The sequence below is a fragment of the Ascaphus truei genome, chromosome 1, assembly GCF_040206685.1.
Source record: "Ascaphus truei isolate aAscTru1 chromosome 1, aAscTru1.hap1, whole genome shotgun sequence".
Lineage (NCBI taxonomy): Eukaryota > Metazoa > Chordata > Amphibia > Anura > Ascaphidae > Ascaphus > Ascaphus truei.
In genome coordinates, this window is record NC_134483.1 from 503,192,136 (window position 1) to 503,218,343 (window position 26,208).

The 26,208-nt window shown below is 49.5% G+C and overlaps 1 protein-coding gene across 2 annotated transcripts in view; it reads left to right on the forward strand.

Moving 5' to 3' along the window:
- The window catches only part of EVC (EvC ciliary complex subunit 1), a 182,550-nt gene that overhangs the window by 102,655 nt on the left and 53,687 nt on the right, over positions 1–26,208 (forward strand). For both annotated transcript variants that reach the window (XM_075569590.1, XM_075569600.1), the window contains exon 12: positions 6,393–6,605. In XM_075569590.1, coding sequence (XP_075425705.1) covers positions 6,393–6,605 — 213 coding nt within the window. The remainder of the gene's footprint in view (positions 1–6,392; positions 6,606–26,208) is intronic.

Consider the following 26,208-nt stretch of genomic DNA (forward strand, 5'->3'; position numbering starts at 1 on the left):
GTGTATACAGGAGGGCCCCGGGTATATGGCGGGTTCCGTTCAAGTGGCCCACCATATAGTGAAAATCGGCAGAAAGCGGATCTAGCGATTTTCAGTTCTGCGCATGCGTAAACCGTCATTTTCCGCCGTTCTGCACATGCGCGACCTATGGTCTGTGCGCGCAAACTACGGTCTACGCATGCGCGCCGGGCGCAACCGCCCATTCTGTGCATGCGTGACTTATCCAACATGGCGGCCCCCTTCTCAGTGCCGTCGTATCGGCGGAGCGCAGAAAAGCGGAGCGCCGAGAAGCAGGGCCCTGCTGTACATATATATATATATATATATATGTTTGCGTGATTGTGTATATGTGTATGTAGCACCTGTTCCCCCCTGCCACGGAAGATATAGCCACTACATGGGTGTTCCCCGGTGCTGTAGCTCACCTGTTTGGTACTGGAGGTCTGAGTTGCTCCATGGTTGGTGTTTGGGAGCAGCAACAGAGCAGGCTTTCTCCATCTCTCATAGTGCAGCGCCTCCATCCCATGAGGATCCTGCGGATTGCAGGCTGGTCCCTGTCACGGGAGACCAGGTTATTTACACCTTTTTACCTTTAATTTAACTGGTAAAACAAGGGTTACACTTACTTTTGCACTCACCCTGACTCTTAATTTCTCATTGTTTGTCTAATACATATATAGCCCAGGTCCCCCTGCTCCCCCGTGGCCCCTTACCTCCCGGCGCGGTTGTGCTAGGCAGAGGACAGGTGCCGGCAGTGTCAGGGAAGTTGCGCCGGCGACCCGGTCACTGGAGGCTAGCGGAGCTCCCTTTGCAGGGCGCTGCCATGTTGAAGTGGCGCAAGCATGCACAGAGAGGAGCTGCAGGGCAGCCATCACCCGTATAGGGCTCCTCTGGTACTACAGCCCCCAGAAGGCTGTGGGGCAAGGTACCACATGCTACACCGCACCCAATAGGGCCTATAGATTCACTGCACCAGAGAATTGCTACTTTGCCCGCGCTGGAGACTATGCCAGTCGGAGCTGGGACGAGGAAGGGGTAGTGTGTGCATGTGCAGGGTGTCTGTGACCCCTTCAAAAGGCCAGAGACCCCTTAGGCCCAGCTAGGCCCCGACTCCCACATAGATTGTGGCTGCGCTAGGGACTTGCCCTTAGATAGGGACATTGCCCGCTTAGCACCACAGTTCAGGGACACAGCCAAGACACAGCTGTGGACAGGTGATCCGGTGGTCTGGGACCAGACTACCATATTGAGAGACTATCTGCAAAGGTGATACACTCCTCGCGGGAGGGCACTCCACATGAAGTCAGATGTCTTCACGGTGGCATTACCGGGTGTCGGAGCACCCGGCAGGTACTACAAGTGCACCAACTATGAACACGTTAGTGGGGAAACGCTGTCTCACACATTTGGGCGGGAGTTGCTACCCGTGGACACCAGGGTGGTTGGATTCCTGCGGGCCCCTCAGAACTTTGTGGGACTATCTCACTAGTGTGTGGACACAGGGTTGGTGGTTACTGGAGGGACCGGTCGTGTGTGAACAGGTGTGTGGGACTGTATGTATATATTGGTATGTATTGGTATATATCAGTAATTGGTAGCGCTTCCCCCTGAATGGGATCCTACTATGTGGGATATCCCCGTTACAGGAACCCCATTCAATAAAACACACGCTGGTACATATAACAGTTTTACTGTATGCAAAAGAACACTGAACATACATACATACACAGTATATGTGTGTATATATATATATATATATATATATATATATATATACTGCTGCGGCACAGTTTATTCGAGCATTTGCCCGTTCTGTGCCGCAGCAGTAGCCTGGCGCGCGCCCGAGTGTGACGGGCGCGCGCCGAAGCAGCGGAAGAGCGCCCTCCGATCGGGGCGCTCTCCCTCCCGCTGCCGGGTCCGCCGGGTCCCCCGGAACCCCCTGCCGCCGTCCCGCAGATCGCGGGACACCAGGGCTCCCTCGGGGAGCCCTGGACGCGCGTGCAGGGGGCGCAGGCTCCCGAAGACGCGTGACCGCGCGTCTATGACGCGCGGCACGCCGAGGGGCGGCCACTAGCAAGCCGGGAAATCTCCCGGCTTGCGGATCTGGGCGCACTGCGATAAAGTGTGTCGCCAGTGTATATATATATATATATTTAAAACCAGAGACATAACATAAAACACAGACAAAGCTCAGTGCACATCCAGAAAAACTTATATACGGTACAGTGCCTAAATATACATGTATAAATAACTAATAAATAAAATGGTCTTTTAGTTTAACATTTTGGCCAAATTGTTGTAAGCCCTTGAGCCAAACTTCACGGCAGACCACGTTTCAAGGGTCCCTACACTAATATAGATTCTTAATAACCTGTGCATTGCCAGGAAGAATGATTTATAATAAATCTGTCAATATAAGTTGCAAAAGTTCTAAGTCTGATTGAAGCTTTTATTAACCTGTACATTACCAGGAAAAGCACTCTGTAATAGATTTGTCACAATCACACTGCATGCATGTAATAGTGTTCGACAAATCACCCAAAAATCTTCTCGCCGAACCAAAAAATCTACTCGCCACCTAGTCCCGTCCCCAACCCTAGTCCCGCCCCCAACCCCGCTTTAAAATAAAATATATAAATAAAATACATTTAATAAATTCCTAGTCAGAACAACGTGTGTGTGTGTGTGTGTAAATGTCGGATCTAGAAATAAACGCCAGATGTGAATGACTAGTTTCCTGAACCCCTTAACCAGTCTCTGGACGTCCCCGCTTCACAATATCTAAAGCAGCAATCCCGCCTGGGATCTTACCTGATCCGCAGTCCCTCAATGTCCAGGTACCTCATTCCCGCAATGTTATAAGTTGGAGGGGATGTGTTTTCTTCCTGTCTTCTGGGTTAGGGGGGATTCCGATGTCTCCCGTCTGAAGCTTGAGAGTCAAATCTGGAAGAAAGCAGTATAGGTAATTTTGGTGTAGTATAGGACAGTTAAGATATACAGGGTAAATAAGATATCCGGAGAGAGGGGAGAGAGGGGAGAGAGACAAAGAGAGGGGAGAGAGAGAGAGACAAAGAGAGGGGAGAGAGAGAGAGACAAAGAGAGGGGAGAGAGAGACAAAGAGAGAGAGACAAAGAGGGGGAGAGAGAGAGAGAGACAAAGAGGGGGGAGAGAGATAGACAAAGAGGGGGGAGAGAGAGAGACAAAGAGGGGGGAGAGAGAGAGAGAGAGAGAGAGAGATAGAGAGAGAGAAAGAGGGGGGAGAGAGAGAGAGAGACAAAGAGGGGAGAGAGAGAGAGACAAAGAGGGGGGAGAGAGAGGGAGAGACAAAGAGGGGGGAGAGCGAGAGAGAGACAAAGGGGGGGGGAGAGAGACAAAGAGGGGAGAGAGAGAGAGAGAGAGAGAGAGAGAGAGAGAGAGAGAGAGAGAGAGAGAGAGAGAGAGAGAGAAAGAGGGGGGAGAGAGAGAGAGAGAGACAGAGGGGAGAGAGAGAGAGAGAGAGAGAGAGAGAGAGAGAGAGAGAGAGAGAGAGAGAGAGAGAGAGAGAAAGAGGGGGGAGAGAGAGAGAGAGACAAAGAGGGGGGAGAGAGAGAGAGACAAAGAGGGGGGGGAGAGAGAGAGAGAGAGAGAGAGAGAGAGAGACAAAGAGGGGGGAGAGAGAGAGAGAGAGACAGAGAGAGAGACAGAGAGGGGGGAGAGAGAGAGAGAGAGACAGAAAGAGAGGGGGGAGAGACAGGGGAGAGAAAGAGACAGAAAGAGGGGGGGGGAGAGACAGGGGAGAGAAAGAGACAGAAAGAGGGGGGGGGAGACAGGGGAGAGAAAGAGACAGAAAGAGAGGGGGGAGAGACAGGGGAGAGAAAGAGACAGAAAGAGAGGGGGGGGGAGACAGGGGAGAGAAAGAGACAGAAAGAGAGGGGGGAGAGACAGGGGAGAGAAAGAGAGAGGGGGAGAGACAGGGGAGAGACAGGGGAGAGAAAGAGAGGGGGAGAGACAGGGGAGAGAAAGAGAGAGGGGGAGAGACAGGGGAGAGAAAGAGAGAGGGGGAAGAGACAGGGGAGAGAAAGAGAGAGGGGGGAAAGACAGGGGAGAGAAAGAGAGAGGGGGGAGAGACAGGGGAGAGAAAGAGAGAGGGGGAGAGACAGGGGAGAGAAAGAGAGAGGGGGGAGAGACAGGGGAGAGAAAGAGAGAGGGGGGAGAGAAAGAGAGAGGGGGAGAGAGAGACCAGAGACGGAGGAGACCAGAGAGAGGGGAGGCGGGGGAGACACGGGGGGAAGCGGGGACCTGAGGGGACATCCCCGCTCCCATCTCCCGCCCCGCGGTCTGACACGGGGGGAAGCGGGGACCTGAGGGGACATCCCCGCTCCCATCTCCTGCCCCGCGGTCTGACACGGGGGGAAGCGGGGACCTGAGGGGACATCCCCGCTCCCATCTCCCGTCCCCGCGGTCTGACACGGGGGGAAGCGGGGACCTGAGGGGACATCCCCGCTCCCATCTCCTGCCCCACCTTCTGACACGAGGATCGGGGGGAAGCGGGGACCTGAGGGGACATCCCCGCTCCCATCTCCCGCCCCGCGGTCTGACACGGGGGGGAAGCGGGGACCTGAGTGGACATCCCCGCTCCCATCTCCCGCGGGCTGACACGGGGGGAGCGCCGGCGACAGGGGAACACCCCCGCTACCACCTCCATAACTGCGGGCAGCGGGAGCGCCGGGGACAGGGGGAAGGCACAGAGAGTACTTACTGTGTCCAACAGATCTCCATGGGAAAAGAATGGCCGCTCGTTAGGGGCGGGCTCATATAGAGCCTGGCCGCGCGCCCACAAAGCCTGGGAGAGCGCACCAATCAGCAGTCAGTTAGGGGGAGTTTTTGGGGTTTTTTTCAGCGCGAGCAGGGAGAATTTAAAAAAACAAACACGTGTGCTGCTTGGGCCAATGAGAGCTCACCCAGATGTTAAATCCACTCGCCCCGGGCGTGCAGATGTATAGGATGGTCGAACACTGTGTATACTGTGTATATATATATATATATATATATATATATATATATATATATATATATATATATATATATATAAAAATATATATATATATATATATATATATATATATAAATATATATATATATATATATATATATATACATACTGTGTATATATATACTGTGTATATATATATACACTGTGTATGTATGTATGTTCAGTGTTCTTTTGCATGCAGTAAAACTGTTATACGTACCAGCGTGTGTTTTATTGTATGGGGTTCCTGTAACGTAGATATCCCACATAGTAGGATCCCATACAGGGGGAGGCGCTACCAATTACCGACTCAGATACACCCCAGGCTCCCAGCAGTGGAGGCTCTGGCCTCCTGTGAGCCGCAGGTAAAGCAGCACATACACCGTAGCCGCCATAACTCCCAGGGGGTGGGGGAACATGCGCTACACATACATCATTTTGTTTCAAAAGACATGGAATTGGTTAATATAAGCCCTATTGGATATGTAAGAAAAGACTGGTTTTGATTCAAGAAGGTTATCATGGAAAAACTATGGAATTTCCGTAATTATCATTGGGGTTCACAAACTTTTTCTCGCCACTGTAGATCTGTCGCCTCCACACCTTCAATGGTTAAACCCTCTGGATTTGTGTTATGGTTGTGTTTTTTTATAACCTTTCGATATATTTCCCCTGTGCTGTGAGAACCTTTCTTTTACATTCCTTTTCGTTCTACCTACCTACTGTAGTTTGCACAGACTTTCAATACCAGATGATATGGTTTTCGAAGCAGTGATCCCACATCACGGTTTTACAATGTTGTCACATTCCTTTGATAAAACAAACCTTTAACATCAGCCAGTAGTTTCTTTGTACATGGCATTAAGACATTTAATGAAAGGCAGGAATCAGACTTTAAAATGTGATTCACATTTACTAAACTGCATTCACTAGACCTAGTTTATGGATTTAGATGCATGACGTTCTGTACCCGAGTCATAACCAGAAGTAGTTTTCCTGGTCTGAAATGTAGTCGATAAAGTGTTAATAATGCAACAACAAAAAAAACCCTCAATCAGTTACCTCTTATTCTTTATACTCTGTTGAATTCCCCTTGTGAATTGTTAGCACAGAGGCTTAGGATCTCATTCTGCAGTATATTGTACGATGTGGCCATTAGGGACGATTTCGAGTCGAGAATCCTGATTGAAGTAGATGGGAATTTTCGGCCAAAAAACGTCTCAAACAGCCATTTAGTACCATATAGATTTACCCCCTTAGTTATTATTTTTATTGCTATAGAAGTTTATCCATTTTTTTTCTAAACTCTTATTAAACTCTCTCTCTCTTTTTTTGTCAACTTGCTTATACATTATATATATATTGTTTTTTTCTTTTCAAGGATTTATATTGTGGTGCCTCACAGACCTTTGAAAAGTTGGTTAAAGCGCTATTTCTTCAGACACTGCCAGAAATTACTAACCTGACTTTAGGAGAATGTCAGAGTCTCAAACAGGAACTGCGTAATTATTTGTCTGTTGAGCTGGAGAAAGCTGAAAATGAAAGAAAGACCAGGATACAACTGTTCCGGGACCTACTGCTGCAAGAGAAACAGGTATGTTTTCATAAAAAAGAATTACAGTCTCTGTCTTTACTTTCGCAGGCGACATTCATTTAACAATGTAGATTTTAATTTATCCAGCTGCCTCTAATTCTAAATGCGTGTTCTATGTCTAGTTCTGAATGTGTGAAACGCCACCTACTGGCGAAAAAGGTTAATCGTATTCTGTTCCTTGAGAGCCAGAGATCGGCCTGCGGCATCATAGTGCCACGGGCACTGTGGCAAACGGCGGTCACGTGACTGCTCCTCGGGGCGGTCACGTGATTGTGATGGCCCTTAGCCTGGAAACCTAAGCTGAGTCCTTGTCACAACAGATCGCATCCATAGGAGCGCAGGGTGCAATGTTCCCTTGAAACGAACACTCTGCGGGCATGATGTAGCCACTATATCTGCTTGTTGCTTCGTTTTGGGGCACCCAGAGAGTTAAGGCATTAAATGCCCAATTAATTCATATTAATTCATAACCTCTAAGGTAATATGTTAATACAAGCATTTGGTGACACAAGATGACAATTCTCATTATATTGTGCCATGATTCGTACTAACCAATGTTGGGAAAGATCCAATGTTACCAGTTAAAAATCAGATAAAAATTGTTTTCTAAAAAAAATAAATTGTGTTTTGTTTTAGCTGGAAGTTTTTTTGTTTTTTTAAGTTAGGAAAAAAACTCAGTATAAGCAGGAATTTATTTTTACATTTTATCTTCAATTTTAAATATTCTCAAAAGTTTGTTATTTTTTTTCATTTGCACACTCAAACGATATCCCAGTTTATTAAAAAACAAAAAGTGTTTGTTTGTTTGTTTGCTTGGAACAAATTTTCAAATCCAAAGTTTTAATTACCAATCAAACTTCTAACCTTGCCATTGTTCTAGTATTGTATGGTAGCAATAAATGATTTATATTAAAGTTTTTGCTTTAAATGTGGATTTTACTGCACTCGCTAATCCTGTTTGCAATTTACAAGAGTCCTTTAAAAAAGGTGACAACCCTAAGAGACAAGCACTGTAAGTGACAGGTCTCTGAAAAGTAATCAGGTTTTCTTACATTTGTTTTGCAACGCAATGAAAGGTAATTGTAAAATGAATAAATGATTAATAAAAACATTGAAGAAAGGAAGCACGTTATATAATTACTTAGGAATCGGATAACCTTGTGGAATAAAGTAACAGAGTTTGTCTGATAGAATGGATAACAGCCCATTGCCAAACGTGCTTCAAGATATTTTAAGGTAGAGAGAAAAACAAATATGTATCATGACTGACAAGAAGGGACTCGTTCTTATAGTTGGAAAGTTTGTATGCTTCAGGGGCTCATGAGAGATGTGCTTGCACAGCAGGGGTACAGTACTTGAGGACTCTGAGGAGACAGATAACTGAAAGGAAAGGTGGTACTTACTGTAAAGTTGAGGTATGAAAACAGAGGAATTATTGTTGGAAGAAAAACACTGCTGCATCTCTCCAGACCACATCTGATCAACCTCCTGCTGCACTGACTGCCAAATTCCCCATCAACTCTTCATATGTTATGTGTCAGCGCAAGGTTTTGTTCTATGTTATTCATGGATTCATGCATACTAGTTTTAGAAAGCCGTACTGATAGGATACATTGCTTGCCTGCTGGCAAATTTCTAGCATAAATGTCAGTCAAAGCAGCTATTTCTCCTACGGTTTACTCCACAGCTTTCTACTTTAAAACTGCAATGGGATTTACATTTTTTTTCTTTAATTGATTTTATTTTTTACAGAATTGGAACCAGGGTAACCCGTGGAGCTGTACTGAGCCGTTTTCAGTTTAGGGAACCCACCAGTTACCGATATATTTCTTAGGTTAGATGCTGGTCCAGAGCGTGAATCTGGGGCAACAATCTGAGCGATTAAATCTCTCAGGATCCACAGTCCAGTAAGAAGCCGCAATGTCATTGGTTGCAGTTTCCTATTGGTCAAACAGCGGTGGTCCTATTGGATTCACCAGGATGAACACTAGCAAGTGACGCGGTAACTATCTCAGTTATTCTGGGATTCCCTGAGATGAAAGTAGCACGGAGCCCCATGGTTCGAATTATGTTAATATTTTTTCTTCTTCTGGGACTGTTACAGTACTAAGGTAGTGGTGTCCTGACCAGGAAGGCTGCAAGGAACTCCCCTCGTTACCCGGGAACCCACATAAACACATACAAATAACGACAGTATAAAAGGCAGCGGCTTTGTTTATTAAATAATTGAGTAACTGCGAGTCCCTGCCAGAGTTCTCACTTAACAGGTGATGGGTCAGAAGATCCTTGAACCGCTGACACCGTAAATCCCGTAGCCGGACCCACGTGACCCGGGCTTTATCAGCCCTGTGCCCCGTCTGGCAAGGACAAGCACTTACCACCCACTGCTGCCACTGATGGGCCTGTTTAACCCCCCCTAAAGTAGGCCTGTACCGTCAGACCCGCGCAGACCCTCTCCAGAACTCTTCCTGCAGCTTTTAAAATAAAACTGACCCACTATCCGAAAAATGCCCGCGTCAGACCTAAGCAAACCAACAGACCTGGAATCGGAGTCTGGTTGGCTGATCACCCAGCCCCCAAACATTTGCCCTGTATCACCGCCGTCACAATCATAACATAGTATTTAAAGGGTGACAAACATAAGTGGGATGCCCTCTACCCCAATCACCCCCACCCGGATTGAAACGGCCCGCGATCAATTAGCAAAAATATATGCAGACAGAAGTGTCTCTCCACGTCCCACCTTTCCTCCCCCTTTTTTTAATGATCTTGCAGACTTCCCTATAGACTCAGAGCAACGGTAGGCGCACCGTGTATCAGAGTTGGGGGACCCAACTCTTTTCTGTTAATTCTTTTAAGCAGATGCATGCTGACACCCTCGCGCTTCCAACTGCGACTGTCGTGCCTGGGCCTGGGCTGGGTGCTGTAAGCAATCCCTATTTCCCCATGCTGCCGCCGTGGTTATCGAGTATTTACGCGTTGCCCTGCCCACTTTTGCAGGGGGCTGCCACCCTGCTTGCGGCCTTTTTACCAAGGAGTGCACCCATTGCAGTCCGACATTGCTGCATGTCCCCACCGCCGACGGCAAAGCTACCTCACTGTGGAACCGTAATAATCTTGTCCGTTTTTTGTAGGCTGTGGCCTTTCCTGGCTTGAGCTGCGCTCGTTGATTGGCGATGGACAAGGTACCGCACGAGTGGAGGCGTAATAGCTTTGCCCGCTCTCTGTAGAACCGGCATAGTCATAATAACCTTTTCCGTTCTCTGTAGACCATACTGCAACCGTCATTGCAGCATGGCCCCACCGCGCCTCTGTTCCTGGCTGGGGACGCTCGTGTCACTTGACGGGAAAACTACCGCCCCAGCGGAGCCGTAGTAACCTTGTCCACACTCTGTAGACTGTACCCATTGCAGTTTGTCGTTGCAGCATGTCCACCACCGCGCCTCCATTCCTGGCTGGGGGTACGTCCGGTGTCCCTTGGCGACTTGCAACTGTTGCGGTCTGCCATAGCGGCACGTCCCCGCAGCCTTCTTGCCCTGCAAACTGGTGCGATTCCTGGCTGGGTCGCCCTCGTCACTTGATGAGGGCCTCGCGTTCATGCATGTGGGGAACCACCTTTTGTGCTCCACCCCAGTGAACTCCTCGCCATGCCCAATAGTATAAGTCCTCTCCAGGCGTCCGGAGCATCTCAGAGCCGTTGACGACGTACCGCCAATGCCGGATGGTGATGGTGATCACGCCACAGCCATAGGCTGCCAGCTCCCCCTTGAGCCGCCTGCAACTTCCAAACCATCTAAAATGACAGACTTATGTTGAACCCCCACTGGCTTGTCCACTGGTGGCCTTAAATATCTACGTATTGACATAACATGTTGAACACCCACTGGCTCGTCCGCCGGTGACCTTAAATATCTTTGCGTTGACATGACACATTGAACCCCCACCAGTTCGTCTGACGGTGGCCTTGAATATCTACGCGTTGACATGGCCCCATACAACGCTAAAGACAGTTGCTGCCCTGCCGGCGGACTTAAACCCCGGCCCACACCTGTTGTGGTCTGCCGTTGTGGCGCTTTCCCCCAGCCGGCTTGCCCTGCAGCCAGGTGCTATTCCTGGTTGGGTCCGCCCTCATCACTTGATGTGGGCCATGCGTCCGCACCGCGTAATAACCTTGTCCGTGCGGGGAATCTCGTGAGCCCACTGCCAACCCGCAACTGGAGGTGAGAGAGGGAAGCACCGGAGAAGGCCTCGGCATCATGTGCAGGCCAGTTCTCTTGCTCCCAACGTGCTCACTCTCCCCATGGTGCAGGCCACCTCCCCTCCCCCGCACCTAACGCCTGTTGTGAGCAGTCCCACCCGTCAACTGGGGATGGAGCGGGGAAAGCCCCAGTGAAGGCCTCGGCACCAGGTTCCAGCCGCTCCATCTCTCCCCTGCACAGGCCGTCACCCTGCTTCCCCCCGACCGCCCTGAGCGGGGAAGCCCGGCAACTGAGGAGGGGGGGGGGAAGTGTACTGGGGAGGACAAGGCCCAGCGTGACAAAGCAAAAGTATTTACTAATGTCCTGGCGAGGGGAGAGGAGGCAGGAAAACGTGTCAGCCAGGAGCAGAATGAGCGCACTTGCTCCTGGCTGTGCTTTAAATCCCCCTCCGGCTGTTCCCCCTGTCCATCCCCCTGGCCGCATCATCCCCGGCTCGAGCCTGCGGGATGGAGAGCGGCCAGGGACCCCTAGCGGTGAGGAGGAGCCTTGCCCCCTGCTCATTGCGGACCCTCGCCTAGGCGGCTAGAGGGGCAGCTTTCTGTTTGCAGTAGTTCTGGATCAGTTATATTGTTTTTTTCTAGATCCATCCCTCAAGGAGAATGGCCTCTTGTGCAGACATCCTTGGAAATATAATTGTAACGGGTGCTCCCTATGAATACCGCCGCTACTACTTGCTGTGCAACCTGTGTGGCTCTCAGGAGCCTAAGCCTCCGCTTGGGGAACCTGGGGTACATACATATCATACATCTCTAGGTGCAACGCCTCCACTTGGGAGGGATCCCAACGGAGTGGGAGGAGGCCCTCACAGGAAACAACCACACAACACTACCGAATATAAAACAGGACTGGCTTTACTGCATGGAAACACACATATCACATAACATCATAACATCATAACAGCATAACAGCATAAACTCATCATGCGCCACGGCTGGCGCTAACCACACTGGGTGTCACGGCGGACACTAACCACACTTAGGCGTCACGGCGGACGCTACCACCTTTAGGCGTCACGGCGGACGCTACCACCTCTAGGCGTCACGGCGGACGCTATCACCTCTAGGCGTCACGGCGGACGCTATCACCTTTAGGCGTCACGGCGGACGCTAACCACCCACAATGTGACCCCACCCTGTGTCCAGTAACCCCCACCCAAATGTCTCGTGCTCCCGAAGTCAAATACCACTGTGCATGTGTATGTGTGACTGCGCAGCCACTATGTTGGGTGATAGGCCTGGTTGGTGCACGTGAGTTGCAGGTCACCTGCCCGGGCTCCAGCCACGGGTACCGCGATATAAATCCGCACGATCCGACGTGGTCCTCCACACCGCGTGGGTTGAATGTCCAGCGCGAACAATGTCACTCCTTGTCGCAGGGTCTTTGGTGGTGTCCTGAGCCCAGAACCCACCTCACAGGGCCGCACGGCTTCAACACTGTGTCCCTGTCTATTCAACCAATAAATGGGGCAGTCCCTATCTAGGGCCTGTCCCTAAGCTCCACAAGCTACTAGATGACTCAGGACCTAACTGGGACCTTGGGGGCTGCTGGCCTAATGCAGAGGGTCACTGACCCCTGCATCCACCTCTTACCCCTATCTGGTCCGGATCCTGACTGCCTGCGTGGCTGCAAAACCCCGCGAAATGTAGCAATCTCTCCCCAGGCAAATCCCTCAGCCCTATTGGTTCCCTGGCGTCAGGTGTCTCTGCCCCTATGCACCCTGGGGGCTGGCATGCTCATCTCGCGCATGCGCGAGCTATCTGGTCCTCCCGTGCTGGGTTGGGGCACTGCGCATGCGCAACAGCCCTAACATGGCGGCGCCCTGCTTCCCGAGCCGCCGGGCCGGTAGCAACGCGATCGCGGCCTTAGCGACGGCCCGATCGCGTCCCCGGCAACCGGCCTGCTCGCCGCTCGCGTCCCTATCTACCAGGGATCGCTCCTTCGCGCGCGCGGCCCCCCCCCCCTCACTCCCTCGCACACAGCGTCTGCCGAAAGGGAGGAAGGGGTCAGCCATGACAGGGGGAACCTGGCTACATCCTCCCCCTGGTGAGAACTCCAACGTCCTCGCTTGAACCACATAACCTTCCAACAGTGTACAAAAATTATATAATAAAAATGCAGTGTTAAAGTACAACTTAACGATTACTCTAAACGAGATTGTACAGTTCAACAAACATATTTATAACTGAGGCTAGCTTAGCTTTAGCTTGCTGCTGAGACTCATAGTGAGGTGCCCCTAATAAATCATAAGCCACTCTAGTGGGAGGGCGTCTCACTCGCTGACTCCTGCGAGTCTCAGTCTCCATTTCTTCCTCTTGAGACAGACCATCGTAGGCTTGAGGCCTAGACTCTCTGGCAGAGGGTGAACCAGTTTGGGGAAAGTCTCTTTGCAACTGAACATTGTCTCTTTGAGGCACAAAACTCGGAGTGGTAGGATCTAATGATTGATTACTTGGTGAAAATTCTGATGAAGGTACTTTGTCAACCGGCCCCTTACTTGTTGCTCCTTCGGGAGGTGCCCACCAGTCTCTGTTGGATGTTCCCTCCAAAGGATCCTGAATTGTCTCATCTGTGGGCCCTGGATTCTCAATAGACTCTTCAGGCTCACGGTCGTTCATTACTGTTTCTGTTTCGGGTTCACTTTCTCCCAGTTGGGAGATAGGTAACAAGTGGTTTCGGTGCCAGACTTTTACTCTGCCATTCACGTCACGTATGCGATAAACAGGGAGGCCCGGCATTTGGGACTCTACTTGAAAAGGCCCCTCTCTCCAGCGATCAGCTAACTTGTGCTTGCCTGGAATCCCTAAGTTGCGTAGGAGAACTGCGTCTCCCGGTTGGAGCGCTCTATAGCGTACTTTGTGGTCGTACCGCCTTTTATTATTGGCATTCAGTCGAGCGGTGGCTCTTTCAGCTAACTGATAGGCACGGTGCAGACTGTCCTGGAGTCTCTGCACATATCGATAATGAGCCATGTTGGGTATCCCGTCGGTAGATACCCGTAGGCGGATGTCGATTGGCAGTCTGGCTTCTCTCCCGAACATCATGAAGTATGGGGTGTATCCGGTGGACTCGTGCCTAGTGCAATTGTAGGCATGCACCAAGGCCTCAACATGTTTACTCCATTCTCCTTTTTGGGAATTTTTCAGAGTGCCTAGCATGTCCAGCAATGTCCGATTAAATCTTTCAGGGAGCGCATCTCCCTCTGGGTGGTAGGGAGTAGTCCTGGACTTTTGAATGTTCAACAGTGTTAGTAACTCTTTGATCAGCTTGCTCTCAAAATCCCGTCCCTGGTCAGAGTGCATCCTGCTGGGCAGACCATAATGCACAAAATACTTCTCCCACAGCACTTTAGCCACTGTGGTAGCCTTCTGGTCCTTCGTGGGGAAGGCTTGAGCGTATCGAGTGTAGTGATCTGTCACTACTAGCACATTTCCTATACCCTTTGAATCTGGCTCTATGCACAAAAAGTCCATACAAACTAAATCCATAGGCCCAGCACTTTTGAGATGGCCCATTGGAGCAGCACGGGTGGGAAGGGTCTTCCTATGAATGCACCGTAGACATTTTCTGCAGTGTTGTTCAATTGACTCCCGCATTCTAGGCCAGAAGAACCGGTCTCGCACTAAACCCAAGGTCTTATCCACCCCCAAATGTCCATGATCATCATGTAGTGATCTTAAAACGAGGCCTTGCATACGCCGAGGTAGAAATAGTTGTCGACGGTCAGGATGATTGTGGAATTGAACAACCCTATAGAGTAGGCCGTTATTCATCTCAAACTTATCCCATTCTCTCATGAGAAGACTCACATCCTCGCGAGGAGCCCGTTTCACCAGTGAAGAGTCATTTTTGTGTAGGGCCTCTCGGACAGCCTTAGCCGCAGGATCATGTGTCTGTGCTAGTACCAGTTCCTTCACCGTGAAGATAACGTCTTGTGTTAGACCCATGCCATCGGGGTGGCAGTAAGCTTCTGGAAGAGCTTGAGGTCGACACCCTAAAGAATCCACTACTCGTAGCTCGGAGAATGCCACTCGGTCGTTTACAATAGCAGCAGTGGAACACATAGCTCTCATTCCTGGTCCTGGAATTTCTTCCCACGGGCCATCGTCGGCGGTCTCGCCCAGTCCCGATCTCCTAGATAGAGCATCGGCTCCTATATTGAGAGGTCCAGGCTTATATTTCATAGAAAACTGGTAATTGGCAAGGGTGGCCAACCATCTGTGACCGGTCGCATCTAACTTGGCCGTGGTTTGTACATAGGTCAGCGGATTGTTGTCTGTTCGGACCTCGAAGGTGACCCCATATAGGTAATCATGTAGCTTGTCCGATATGGCCCATTTGAGGGCGAGGAACTCCAATTTGTGAACTGGATAATTCTTTTCACTGGGAGTCAAACTTCTACTTGCATATGCCACAGGACGAAGCCCAGTGGGGTACTTCTGGTGTAGCACAGCTCCCAATCCGTTGAGGCTGGCATCCACGTGCAGAATGTAAGGCTTCTCCGGGTCAGCATATGCTAGAACGGGAGCCTCTGTTAAACTATTCTTCAGCCTCTTAAATGCTTCTTCACAAGCGGGCGTCCACCGATCCCCGAAGGGGGTCCTTGGGGGGGGTCCTCTTCTGCTTGGGTTCCTCTGGATAGACCTTCAGCAGATAGTTCAGCACAGCTGCCTTCTTGGAGTATCCGTCCACGAATCGTCTATAATATCCACAGAACCCGAGAAATGACCTCAGCTCCATCACATTCTCGGGTCTTGGCCAATTCACCACCGCCTCCACCTTGGCCGGGTCGGTGGCCACTCCGTCTGCGGACACGATATGACCCACATAAGTGACCGATGTTCGACAGAAGCGGCACTTATCCAAGGAGAGCTTCAGGCCTTCTTTCCCTAAGCGATCCAACACTTTCATCAGCCTAGTCTCGTGTTCTTCAAGGGTGGCTCCGAACACAATTATGTCGTCTAGGTAGACCAAACACTCACGCGGACACATATCTCCAATCGTCTTTTCCATAAGCCGTTGGAAAGTGGCTGGAGCGCCACAGATACCTTGGGGCATCCGAGTGAACTGATAAAATCCCAGCGGACAGACGAACGCCGTCTTCTCTTGATCAGTGGGGCTCATCGGAACCTGGTAATACCCAGATCGAAGGTCCAACACGCTAAACCACTGGCTTCCGGACAGTGCGCTGAGGATCTCCTCTATTCGGGGTAGCGTGTATTGGTCAGGCACAGTACGTCTGTTCAATGTTCTGTTGTCCACGCACAATCGAACAGACCCATTCTTCTTTCGTACCACCACAATCGGTGAGGCATAGGGACTCCGAGATCCGGTCACTATGCCGGCCGTTTCCATCTCATTCAGGACACCCCGCACATCCTCCACATCTCTGGGAGCTAAGCGGCGCGACCTTTCCCTAAATGGCGTGTCATCATTCAGACGAATCGTGTGCTGAGCGCTTCTGCTGCATCCCACGTCCATCTCACTAGTAGAGAACACATCTCGTCTCTCTCTCAACTGAGCACGTAGCTTCTCTTTCCATGCTTCCTCCAGGGGAGACTCTCCGAAGTCGAATTGTAGTGCCTCGGCCTCTTCTCCCACACGGGCAGTGTGAACGGTCACTGGGTCGTCTACAGGATCCACAGGATAAATTCTACCCAACATTTGTCCTACTTCCAGCGGCACGGTATGGAGAGACATGTTCTGGATAGACACGGTAATCTTCCTGGGGACAGTAGATGGCCAATCCCGTACTTCAGGTATCATTCGGTATCCCCACTGATTCTCAGACTCGGGGAGGGTCTCCAGCGAGAAGTATCGGTCGTGTTCGTGCCGACTGGGGTACTTGATCAGCGCTGTCACGTGCCTCACTCCCCCTGGTGGAATCTGCAATAACCCTCGCTCTTGATTAAAGATTTCACCATACTCTTCCTCATACGCCACCCTATAGCATTCTTCCCGCAGGCCAGGGGCTATATTCAGGGATGACAACGGTAGCTCGCCGGCTTCTTGTAGGAATGAGCGAATCACCGACCTCACAATATCTGCATTCGTGCCTAGTATGATGGGGGCACTGGGATGTTCTCGAGCCTCCGGACAGACCAAAGCTTCCACCAGCATGGGATGCGACTTGTTAGTGTTCAACTGCAAGATATCCAGCTTGACCGCCACTATTCCGTCTATGGGATAATCATCTTTACTCAGTCCCCATAACTTCATCTTTTCGGCTGACTGCAAGGGAAGATGGCTGAGGTGCTGGTCGTAGAATGGACGGTAGATGATGGTCACTTGCGATCCAGTGTCCAGAAGTGCTGAAGAGTATATCACCTCCACGACGACTCTTATTACAGCGGTGGGCCCTACTCGGCAGTAAGCATCGGCCGGGGGCGTCTCCTCCGTGGAAGGCCTCCCCGACTCCTCTGCAACATCCTCGGGTACGGTTGATAGGGACGAGATTGCCTTCCGCACGGTCACGGTGTAGGTCTGGGCCTTAGTGGGGTTCGAACAGTTCCTTGCAACATGGCCCTGCTCGCCACAGTTGAAGCAACGGAAGTCTGGGCGGGGACCCGGACCGTCAAGTGACCTGGGAGCGGACCTAGGCACCTCCGGGGTGGCCGTATCCTTACCGCTCTTGCTTCCCTTTGCTTTGGGCACTGTTGCTTCCTTGGTCTCATCCTTGCGAGGGTCTTTGGCCTTCTTGGGCGTATGCAACCTAGTATAGGCCTCATGACCCTTCACCTCATCCAGTAGGTCTTCTAGAGTAGGGGGGTCCCCCTTCTGTAGCGTGCATCTGATCATTACCACGATATGGTGCGTGGGTATGGCTCCCCGCAGGAATTGAGTGCGCCTATACTCATTTACTTCTGAGGCCTTGATGACTTGGCGGGAACGTAGCTCCCACAAGAGCAATTGGATCCGTTGTATGAACTCGGATAGGTCTTCCCCCTCTTTCTGGCGGAGATTGTAATACTTAGTCCATAACTCACTCACATCATCTTCCTTACCATATGCCCGGGTAAGCGACTCCATCATCTGATGTGCGGTAACCTCAGTATGCTGATCTTTATACATCTTGATGGTAGTGGACGCAGGCGGGCGCAGGCACTCCATGATTCGTTGTCTTTTCACCTCATCAGGACAGGTCCACTCTTCCAGTACCTGTGAAGCATATTCCTTTCAAACATCAAAAGCCTCTTCACCAGTGGGAGTAGGGTTTACCCCTGAAAAGAGCTTTAACTTGCGGTATGGCTGAGGGGAAGGGGATTCGTGCTTGGGCCTACCCAGTTGTTGGATGGCCTGGGCTAGTAATTGGATTTCTCCCATTCTACTGGGGCTGGAGCTCCGTCTGCTTGAGCGACAATTAGCACAGGATAATATACTGGCCTCATCCCCGCATACACTTTCTGGTGGGACAGGGACATGCGCATACTAGTCTCTAGCAGGTCTGTACTGGGGCTACAGGGTTCGGGTTTTATCGGCATTTCAGGATATATAACAGGACACCCTGAGCTGAGGGCCCCGTGGAAACGCAAGTTGGATGGGCCTTGCTGTGGCGACAATTCACATCCCCCAGTGATTAATACGGTGCACCATGACCCGTCGGGGTCGGAGCGGCGACCCAAGATTCTGGCATCTTCTAAGCCTGGGTACTGCATTAGGATCCAACATAGTTCATAGGATGAGGCATTGGCGGGAACTTGTCCTACAGCAAGGGTTTGTGAGGGCGGGACTTGCCTTTTTACCGCCCACGTGTACACCTCTTGGCGGGAAGGTAACGTGTAGCCTAACGACATTTTTACTGAGTTCGGGCACCCCAGGTCTGAATCTCAGCAGCGCCTCCAAATGTAACGGGTGCTCCCTATGAATACCGCCGCTACTACTTGCTGTGCAACCTGTGTGGCTCTCAGGAGCCTAAGCCTCCGCTTGGGGAACCTGGGGTACATACATATCATACATCTCTAGGTGCAACGCCTCCACCTGGGAGGGATCCCAACGGAGTGGGAGGAGGCCCTCACAGGAAACAACCACACAACACTACCGAATATAAAACAGGACTGGCTTTACTGCATGGAAACACACATATCACGTAACATCATAACATCATAACAGCATAACAGCATAACCTCATCATGTGCCACGGCTGGCGCTAACCACACTGGGTGTCACGGCGGACACTAACCACACTTAGGCGTCACGGCGGACGCTATCACCTCTAGGCGTCACGGCGGACGCTATCACCTTTAGGCGTCACGGCGGACGCTAACCACCCACAATGTGACCCCACCCTGTGTCCAGTAACCCCCACCCAAATGTCTCGTGCTCCCGAAGTCAAATATCACTGTACATGTGTATGTGTGACTGCGCAGCCACTATGTTGGGTGATAGGCCTGGTTGGTGCACGTGAGTTGCAGGTTACCTGCCCGGGCTCCAGCCACGGGTACCGCGATATAAATCCGCACGATCCGACGTGGTCCTCCACACCGCGTGAGTTGAATGTCCAGCGCGAACAATGTCACTCCTTGTCGCAGGGTCTTTGGTGGTGTCCTGAGCCCAGAACCCACCTCACAGGGCCGCACGGCTTCAACACTGTGTCCCTGTCTATTCAACCAATAAATGGGGCAGTCCCTATCTAGGGCCTGTCCCTAAGCTCCACAAGCTACTAGATGACTCAGGACCTAACTGGGACCTTAGGGGCTGCTGGCCTAATGCAGAGGGTCACTGACCCCTGCATCCACCTCTTACCCCTATCTGGTCCGGATCCTGACTGCCTGCGTGGCTGCAAAACCCCGCGAAATGTAGCAATCTCTCCCCAGGCAAATCCCTCAGCCCTATTGGTTCCCTGGCGTCAGGTGTCTCTGCCCCTATGCACCCTGGGGGCTGGCATGCTCATCTCGCGCATGCGCGAGCTATCTGGTCCTCCCGCGCTGGGTTGGGGCACTGCGCATGCGCAACAGCCCTAACATGGCGGCGCCCTGCTTCCCGAGCCGCCGGGCCGGTAGCAACGCGATCGCGGCCTTAGCGACGGCCCGATCGCGTCCCCGGCAACCGGCCTGCTCGCCGCTCGCGTCCCTAGCTACCAGGGATCGCTCCTTCGCGCGCGCGGCCCCCCCCTCACTCCCTCGCACACAGCGTCTGCCGAAAGGGAGGAAGGGGTCAGCCATGACAGGGGGAACCTGGCTACATAATATTCAAGAAAATAAATAATGCTGAAATATTAAAGATCACACAACTTATATGAATTGTAAGTTATCTATGCTTGGGATAGACACAAAGCTACTCTAAATATGGTAGAAAGCCAATTATAAAATAGGGTTTGAGGTTTTGCAGCAGATATGAACACAGGGTGTTTAAAAATTAAATTCTCTGAGATGTCACCAAGACAAAAAAGCATTTCGGCAATAGTGGAAGTTTTCATTTTTGAATCACCAAAAAAAATTCTAGACATGTAATTTTTAAAACAAAATTATTCAATGAAACAAGCTAAAGAGTTCTAAATGTACTATATCATAATGTCATATATTCTTATTTTATTATTATATAATGTGAGTATAAAATGGGTTAACAAAAGTATATTTCCCCATAAAATCGGATTGGTGCCTTAAATAAGTTGTCTTAGAAACAGACAATGCTTAATGTGTGCAGAATAACAAGACAAGTGTCTCAAGGGATCTGTCTGCACCATGCACTAAAACCCCAGTTGACACAAGAATTGACATTTTCCCAGCTTATTTATCTGTTCAAATAACTCTGGTGTGATTTTGTTTTCTTTTAATATCTCACCTAAGTAGTGGATGACATTAATTATCTACTAGTGTTTGACATCATATACATAGCACATGCTACTAAGCACAAACAGCAAGAGTTCTCTTTGTACCCTATTGTCACTAATTAAAAGGAACTGCTGGAAATAAATAGTGTTTTTTTGCTCCTAAACCATGCATACTGTATATACTGTATTAGCAATAAAATATTGTAAATGTCACCAATGGAAAACGAACATCATTGCAAATGGCACCTATAAATAGCATTTCGGGTATGTCCAGATTCTTCACCAGATAAAAAGGTGTTGGTAAGTATACAGAAGGGGTTCTGAGGATGTGACATTCTTTTTCCCTCATCCCCAATGATAATGTAACCTGATCTATGCATACTTCTATGCCAGAGAACAAACTATGAATGGGGAAGAATGGGTTGATGCACTTACAGTAACACACAATATAACAAGTAAAAGGATAGAAATAGGGAAACTAAAGTAAATCAAAGATCATGAGTTGCACAGTTTTAACACATTTCCAGGATTAGTGCGAATATATATATATATTTAAGTTGCTTATGGTATACTTGTCTTTTTTCAGTATTTGTTATTAAATGAATGAAGTGGAGTCCGAGACAAAGGCGTTTCTCAAAGTAGATTTCAGTATATTTAAGCACTGCACGAAATTAGGATAGTACAGTGATGTCTCTGTGAGATGAGGATGAGCACCCTGGTTTAGACAAATAATCTCTCCCAAAGAACTAGTGTGTGTATAAATAAATATATATATATATTTATATAATAAATTATATATATATATATATATATATATATATATATACTTGGGAAAGCATTAACCCTACCTGTACATCATTCTAACGTAATTCTTGCACTTGCGTATTTATTTCCCCGCCCTGGCTTTATCTTCTGTGATCAATTCCCCTATACATTCTTTATGTTCTGCATTCCTTTGGGATAACGTGTTGGATTCTTCTTTCCTTTGTATCCAGTGTCTACAGATAGTACCTAAATCATGTATTTGGCGCCTAAGGAGGGACAGTTGAGCGATCAGTTTTGCTTCTCTGGAGATTTACTTCCATACTGCCTTTTTCCTTAGTCTTCTTGACTGTGGTTCTGTTATGGTCTAGTCACACACTGAACATTAACCCCTTTTGCGTAGGAATGCAACATACTCTGTCTCGGTTATGGGGGTTCCACAGTCCAAGTCCAACACCAAAGTTTAACTAGGTTTATATCATTGCCTTTAATGCAACATGGTATGTTTCTGTGTTAGGTATAGCTATATAATATATGTCTATGTCAAGCAGCTGTACAAAGTCAGTCTTGACACATAAAAGTATCTTCTTGTTATTCTGCATTAGGTAATCTTTTCTTTGAACTCCATTTAGAATTCAGGTGCTTCTGTTCTGCATTTTTTTTTAAATTACTCAATTTTCTTCTAACAACGAACGTATGAGAGCTAGAAACAATACTCCTCTTGGCTTCGTTCAGGACAATTATGGACTAGGTCTACTTGATATGCTTCCGATGTTGTGGCTGATATACCTTTTGTTGATTTTAATAGCATTTACCACTTCATTGCTGTAGAGAAGTGCATCACCATACTTTGCAAAGCAGAGCGGGCCCTTCCTGCAATAACGGGGTTAACAAGCTCCTAGCTATGAAAAAAGCAATGCATATTTTTGCCACATTCTGAGTAGATTGCTGTAGTCATGTGCCAAAATGTATTGCAGAAAGATGAATTGTATTCTGAAAATAAATAATGCATGTCTAAGCAGGGAAACTGGTCAGGAATACATTATACAGTTTGAAATGTGTGTACAATAATAATAACAATTTAAAAAAAAAACTTATCCCCAGCAATCTCAAATTAAAAACCATCCCTTACCGTTACAGTAATTCTCACTAGTGCAAAAGCTGTTGAGACAGAATTGAATATCCAGCATTTTAAGGAGTCGCTGTACACAACTCTGCCACTTTTACCCATGGGGATCTGAAGTTGGCCTTGCTGATCTACATGATATGTGTGACGTTCCTACCCAGTGACATTTTGGAGCTCAGAGCTTTATTGTCCTCAAAATAGTTTTCTTTGCAGCTCCTATGGGAAGCAGGAGAAGGTAGGGACAGGATAGTGTAAATCTGTATTTTCACATTACTGTATTTTCACCTGTTGACTGTGCCTGAGGGGCCTGGGAGGTCCTGCGACACAGGACTACCTTCTGATCCGCTGCACTAAAACTGTTCATAAAGATGAATTTACTGCATGGTACTCCTTTGAAATCCTAGAGAGTTTACCCGAGAAGGAGATCGCAATGATCTATGTACAGTATAGTAGCGCTGGAAAGAGTAAGCCACATTTTCTAAAAAAAAAAAAAAAAAAAAAAAGTGCTACTCTGTACGACACCTTCTGTGCTGGAAGACACCCTACACCTTAAGTAACCGGGCCATATTAACTAAATGGTGTTACTCCATAGTACACGTTCTGTGCCGTAACGATAAACTTGTATCTTATAGCTTATTCACTTGAATGAGCCGTAAAGGGCCATTTTTACTAAACTGCTTGAAAGTGTCATATGAAGTAGCACTGCTTAGTAACTATGGCCCAATGCATGAAACTTGATTTACTATTGACTCAGTGGAGGTCATTTATCAAAATATCCAGGCTGCAAAACTGGAGCCAACATTCTGTACCATAATTATCACATAAGAAAATCCTGTTTGTTTTAACAGGAATGTTTTTCCTTGATAAATGTGGTGTAGTATTTTTTTAATTAAATAAAACCCACTGCCTGTCCTTATCAGTAAAGCAATTTGTCCCTGCTACATCCAACTTGCGACAGTGTATGATTTGGGTAGTTGCTAAATATAGAGATAAGGAGAACTGGAAAAAATACAATGGTTTACTAATGTCCTAATGTGGTGTATTAACTTTATATGTATGGTATATTTGTATTTATATAGCACCAACCATGTACAAAGTGCTTTAACCATTATTTGTGTTAGCTTTATTCTAACGCGGAAAAAACTCTACCAAATGTGAGATTCAGTCTTTCTGGTAAGCAGGTTTATGTATAATGTAAGGAACTACTGTAAATATGTTGCAAATCACACCTTACCAGAGCTTGACATTCTCCTTTCAAGATCATATACAGGCATACCCCGCATTAACGTACCCAATGGCTCCAGAGCATCTATGTAAAGCGAAAATTTACTTAAAGTGAAGCACTATCGTTTTCCCACTTATCGATGCATGTACTGTACTGCAATCGTCATATACAGGCAGTCCTCGGTTATCCGACACAATGCGTTACTTAAAATGGCGTTGTAAAGCGAAACGTTGTAAAGCGAAACACGTTTTCCCATAGGAACACTGTTTAAATGAAAGGTTCCGTTCCTGAAGGCATTTTTAACACAAAAATACACCAAATATTTTATGCAATCAATAAGATATGCAGCACACACATAAATTATATAGTGTATATACTGTATTATATCCCCCCCCATACACTCCCCCCCCCACACAATCTCCCCCTCCCCCCCCCCCCACACACACACACACTCTCCCCCCCAAACACACACTCCCCCCCCACACACACACACTCTCCCCCCCACACACACACTCTACCCCCCCCACACACACTCTACCCCCCCAAAACACACACTCTACCCCCCCCCCACACACACTCTCCCCCCCACACACACACACACACACACTCCCCCCCCACACACACACACTCTACCCCCCCACACACATACTCTACCCCCCCCACACACACACACACTCTCTCCCCACACACACACACTCTCCCCCCCCACACACTCTCCCTCCCCCCACACACACACACTCTCCCTCCCCCCACACACACACTCACCCTCCCCCCACACACACACACTCTCCCTCCCCCCAAACACACACTCTCCCTCCCCCCCACACACACTCTCCCTCCCCTCCTACACACACTCTCCCTCCCCCCCACACACACTCTCCCTCCCCCCCACACACACACTCTCCCCCCCCCACACACACACTCTCCCTCCCCCCCACACACACACACTCTCCCCCCCCCACACACATGCTCTCCCTCCCCCCCACACACACTTTCCCTCCCCCCCCACACACACACTCTCCCTCCCCCCAAACACACACTCTCCCTCCCCCCCACACACACTCTCCCTCCCCTCCTACACACACTCTCCCTCCCCCCACACACACTCTCCCTCCCCCCCACACACACACACTCCCCCCCCCACACACACTCTCCCTCCCCCCCCACACACACACTCTCCCCCCTCCCACACACATGCTCTCCCTCCCCCCCACACACACTTTCCCTCCCCCCCCACACACACACTCTCCCTCCCCCCCCACACACACACTCTCCCTCCCCACCCCCACACACACACACACACTCTCCCCCCCACACGCACACACACACACACACACACACACACACACACTCTCCCCCCCCCCCACACACACACACTCTCTCCCCCCCCCCCCACACACACACACTCTCTCTCCCCCCCCCCCACACACACACACACAAAGTACAGTGGAGGGCGGGGGACAGAGGAAAGGCCTGCGATTTGAGCAGCCGGCTCCCCGCCTCCCACTGCACCCACCGCCTGCCAGCAATCGCGCACCACCACTGCCCGCCCCCACGCCCCTCTCCCGCATCAAAGTGACCGGGGGCAAAGGGAGCGCCAGGGGGGGCAAAGGGAGCGCCGGGGGGGGGGCAAAGGGAGCAGTGCCAAGGGGGGAGCGCCAAGGGGTCAACCCCCCTCTGCCCCGGGTCCCTGTGGCTGACCGCCCGGCGGGGGACACCACGCAGCAGGCAGAGGAGCCAGGAGCGGGAAGGCAGACACACACACTCACCGTGTGCTCTGCACAAAGCGGAAGCCCCGCCTCCGGCTTCCTCTGACCTGCCTGCGACCAATCCCCTGCATCCCAGCCGGCATTCTAAGTCCCGCCCCCGGTATTCAAACCCATGCGGCCCTTCATCCAATCCCCCCGGCAGCATTCACTCACATAAAGAATACTTACCAGCTGCCGCATCCTCCTCACCGCCGCCGTAACCGGGACATATTGGCTGGGCCGCAAAAATATTCGTTGTGGGCCACATGCGGCGAGTTTGACATGCTTGTTCTACAAGCGATTGAATCATAAGGTGTACTTGGTTTTTCACACATGGCTTCTCCATTTTGGCTTTATTTTTGTTAAATAAATCATGACACGTGTAATATGTCATGTGTTGTTGTTCATCTGAGGTTGTATTTAACTAATTTTGAGACCTGCTAAGGAACAGCTCATTGTTATTATGTCCTGATATGTAAAACCATAGAATTCAAAGAGGGTGTACTTTCTTTTTCAAACAACTGTAGCAGGGATGGCCAAACTTAGTCTTCAAGAGCCACCAATAGGTCATGTTTTAAGCACAGGTGACTTCAATCAATATGGCTTCAGGGTAGCTACCGCACAGGTCGCTGATTGAGCCACCTGTGCTGAAGCAGGGGTATCCTTAAAACCTGGCCTGTTGGCAACTCTTGAGGACGGAGTTTGGCCACCGTCATA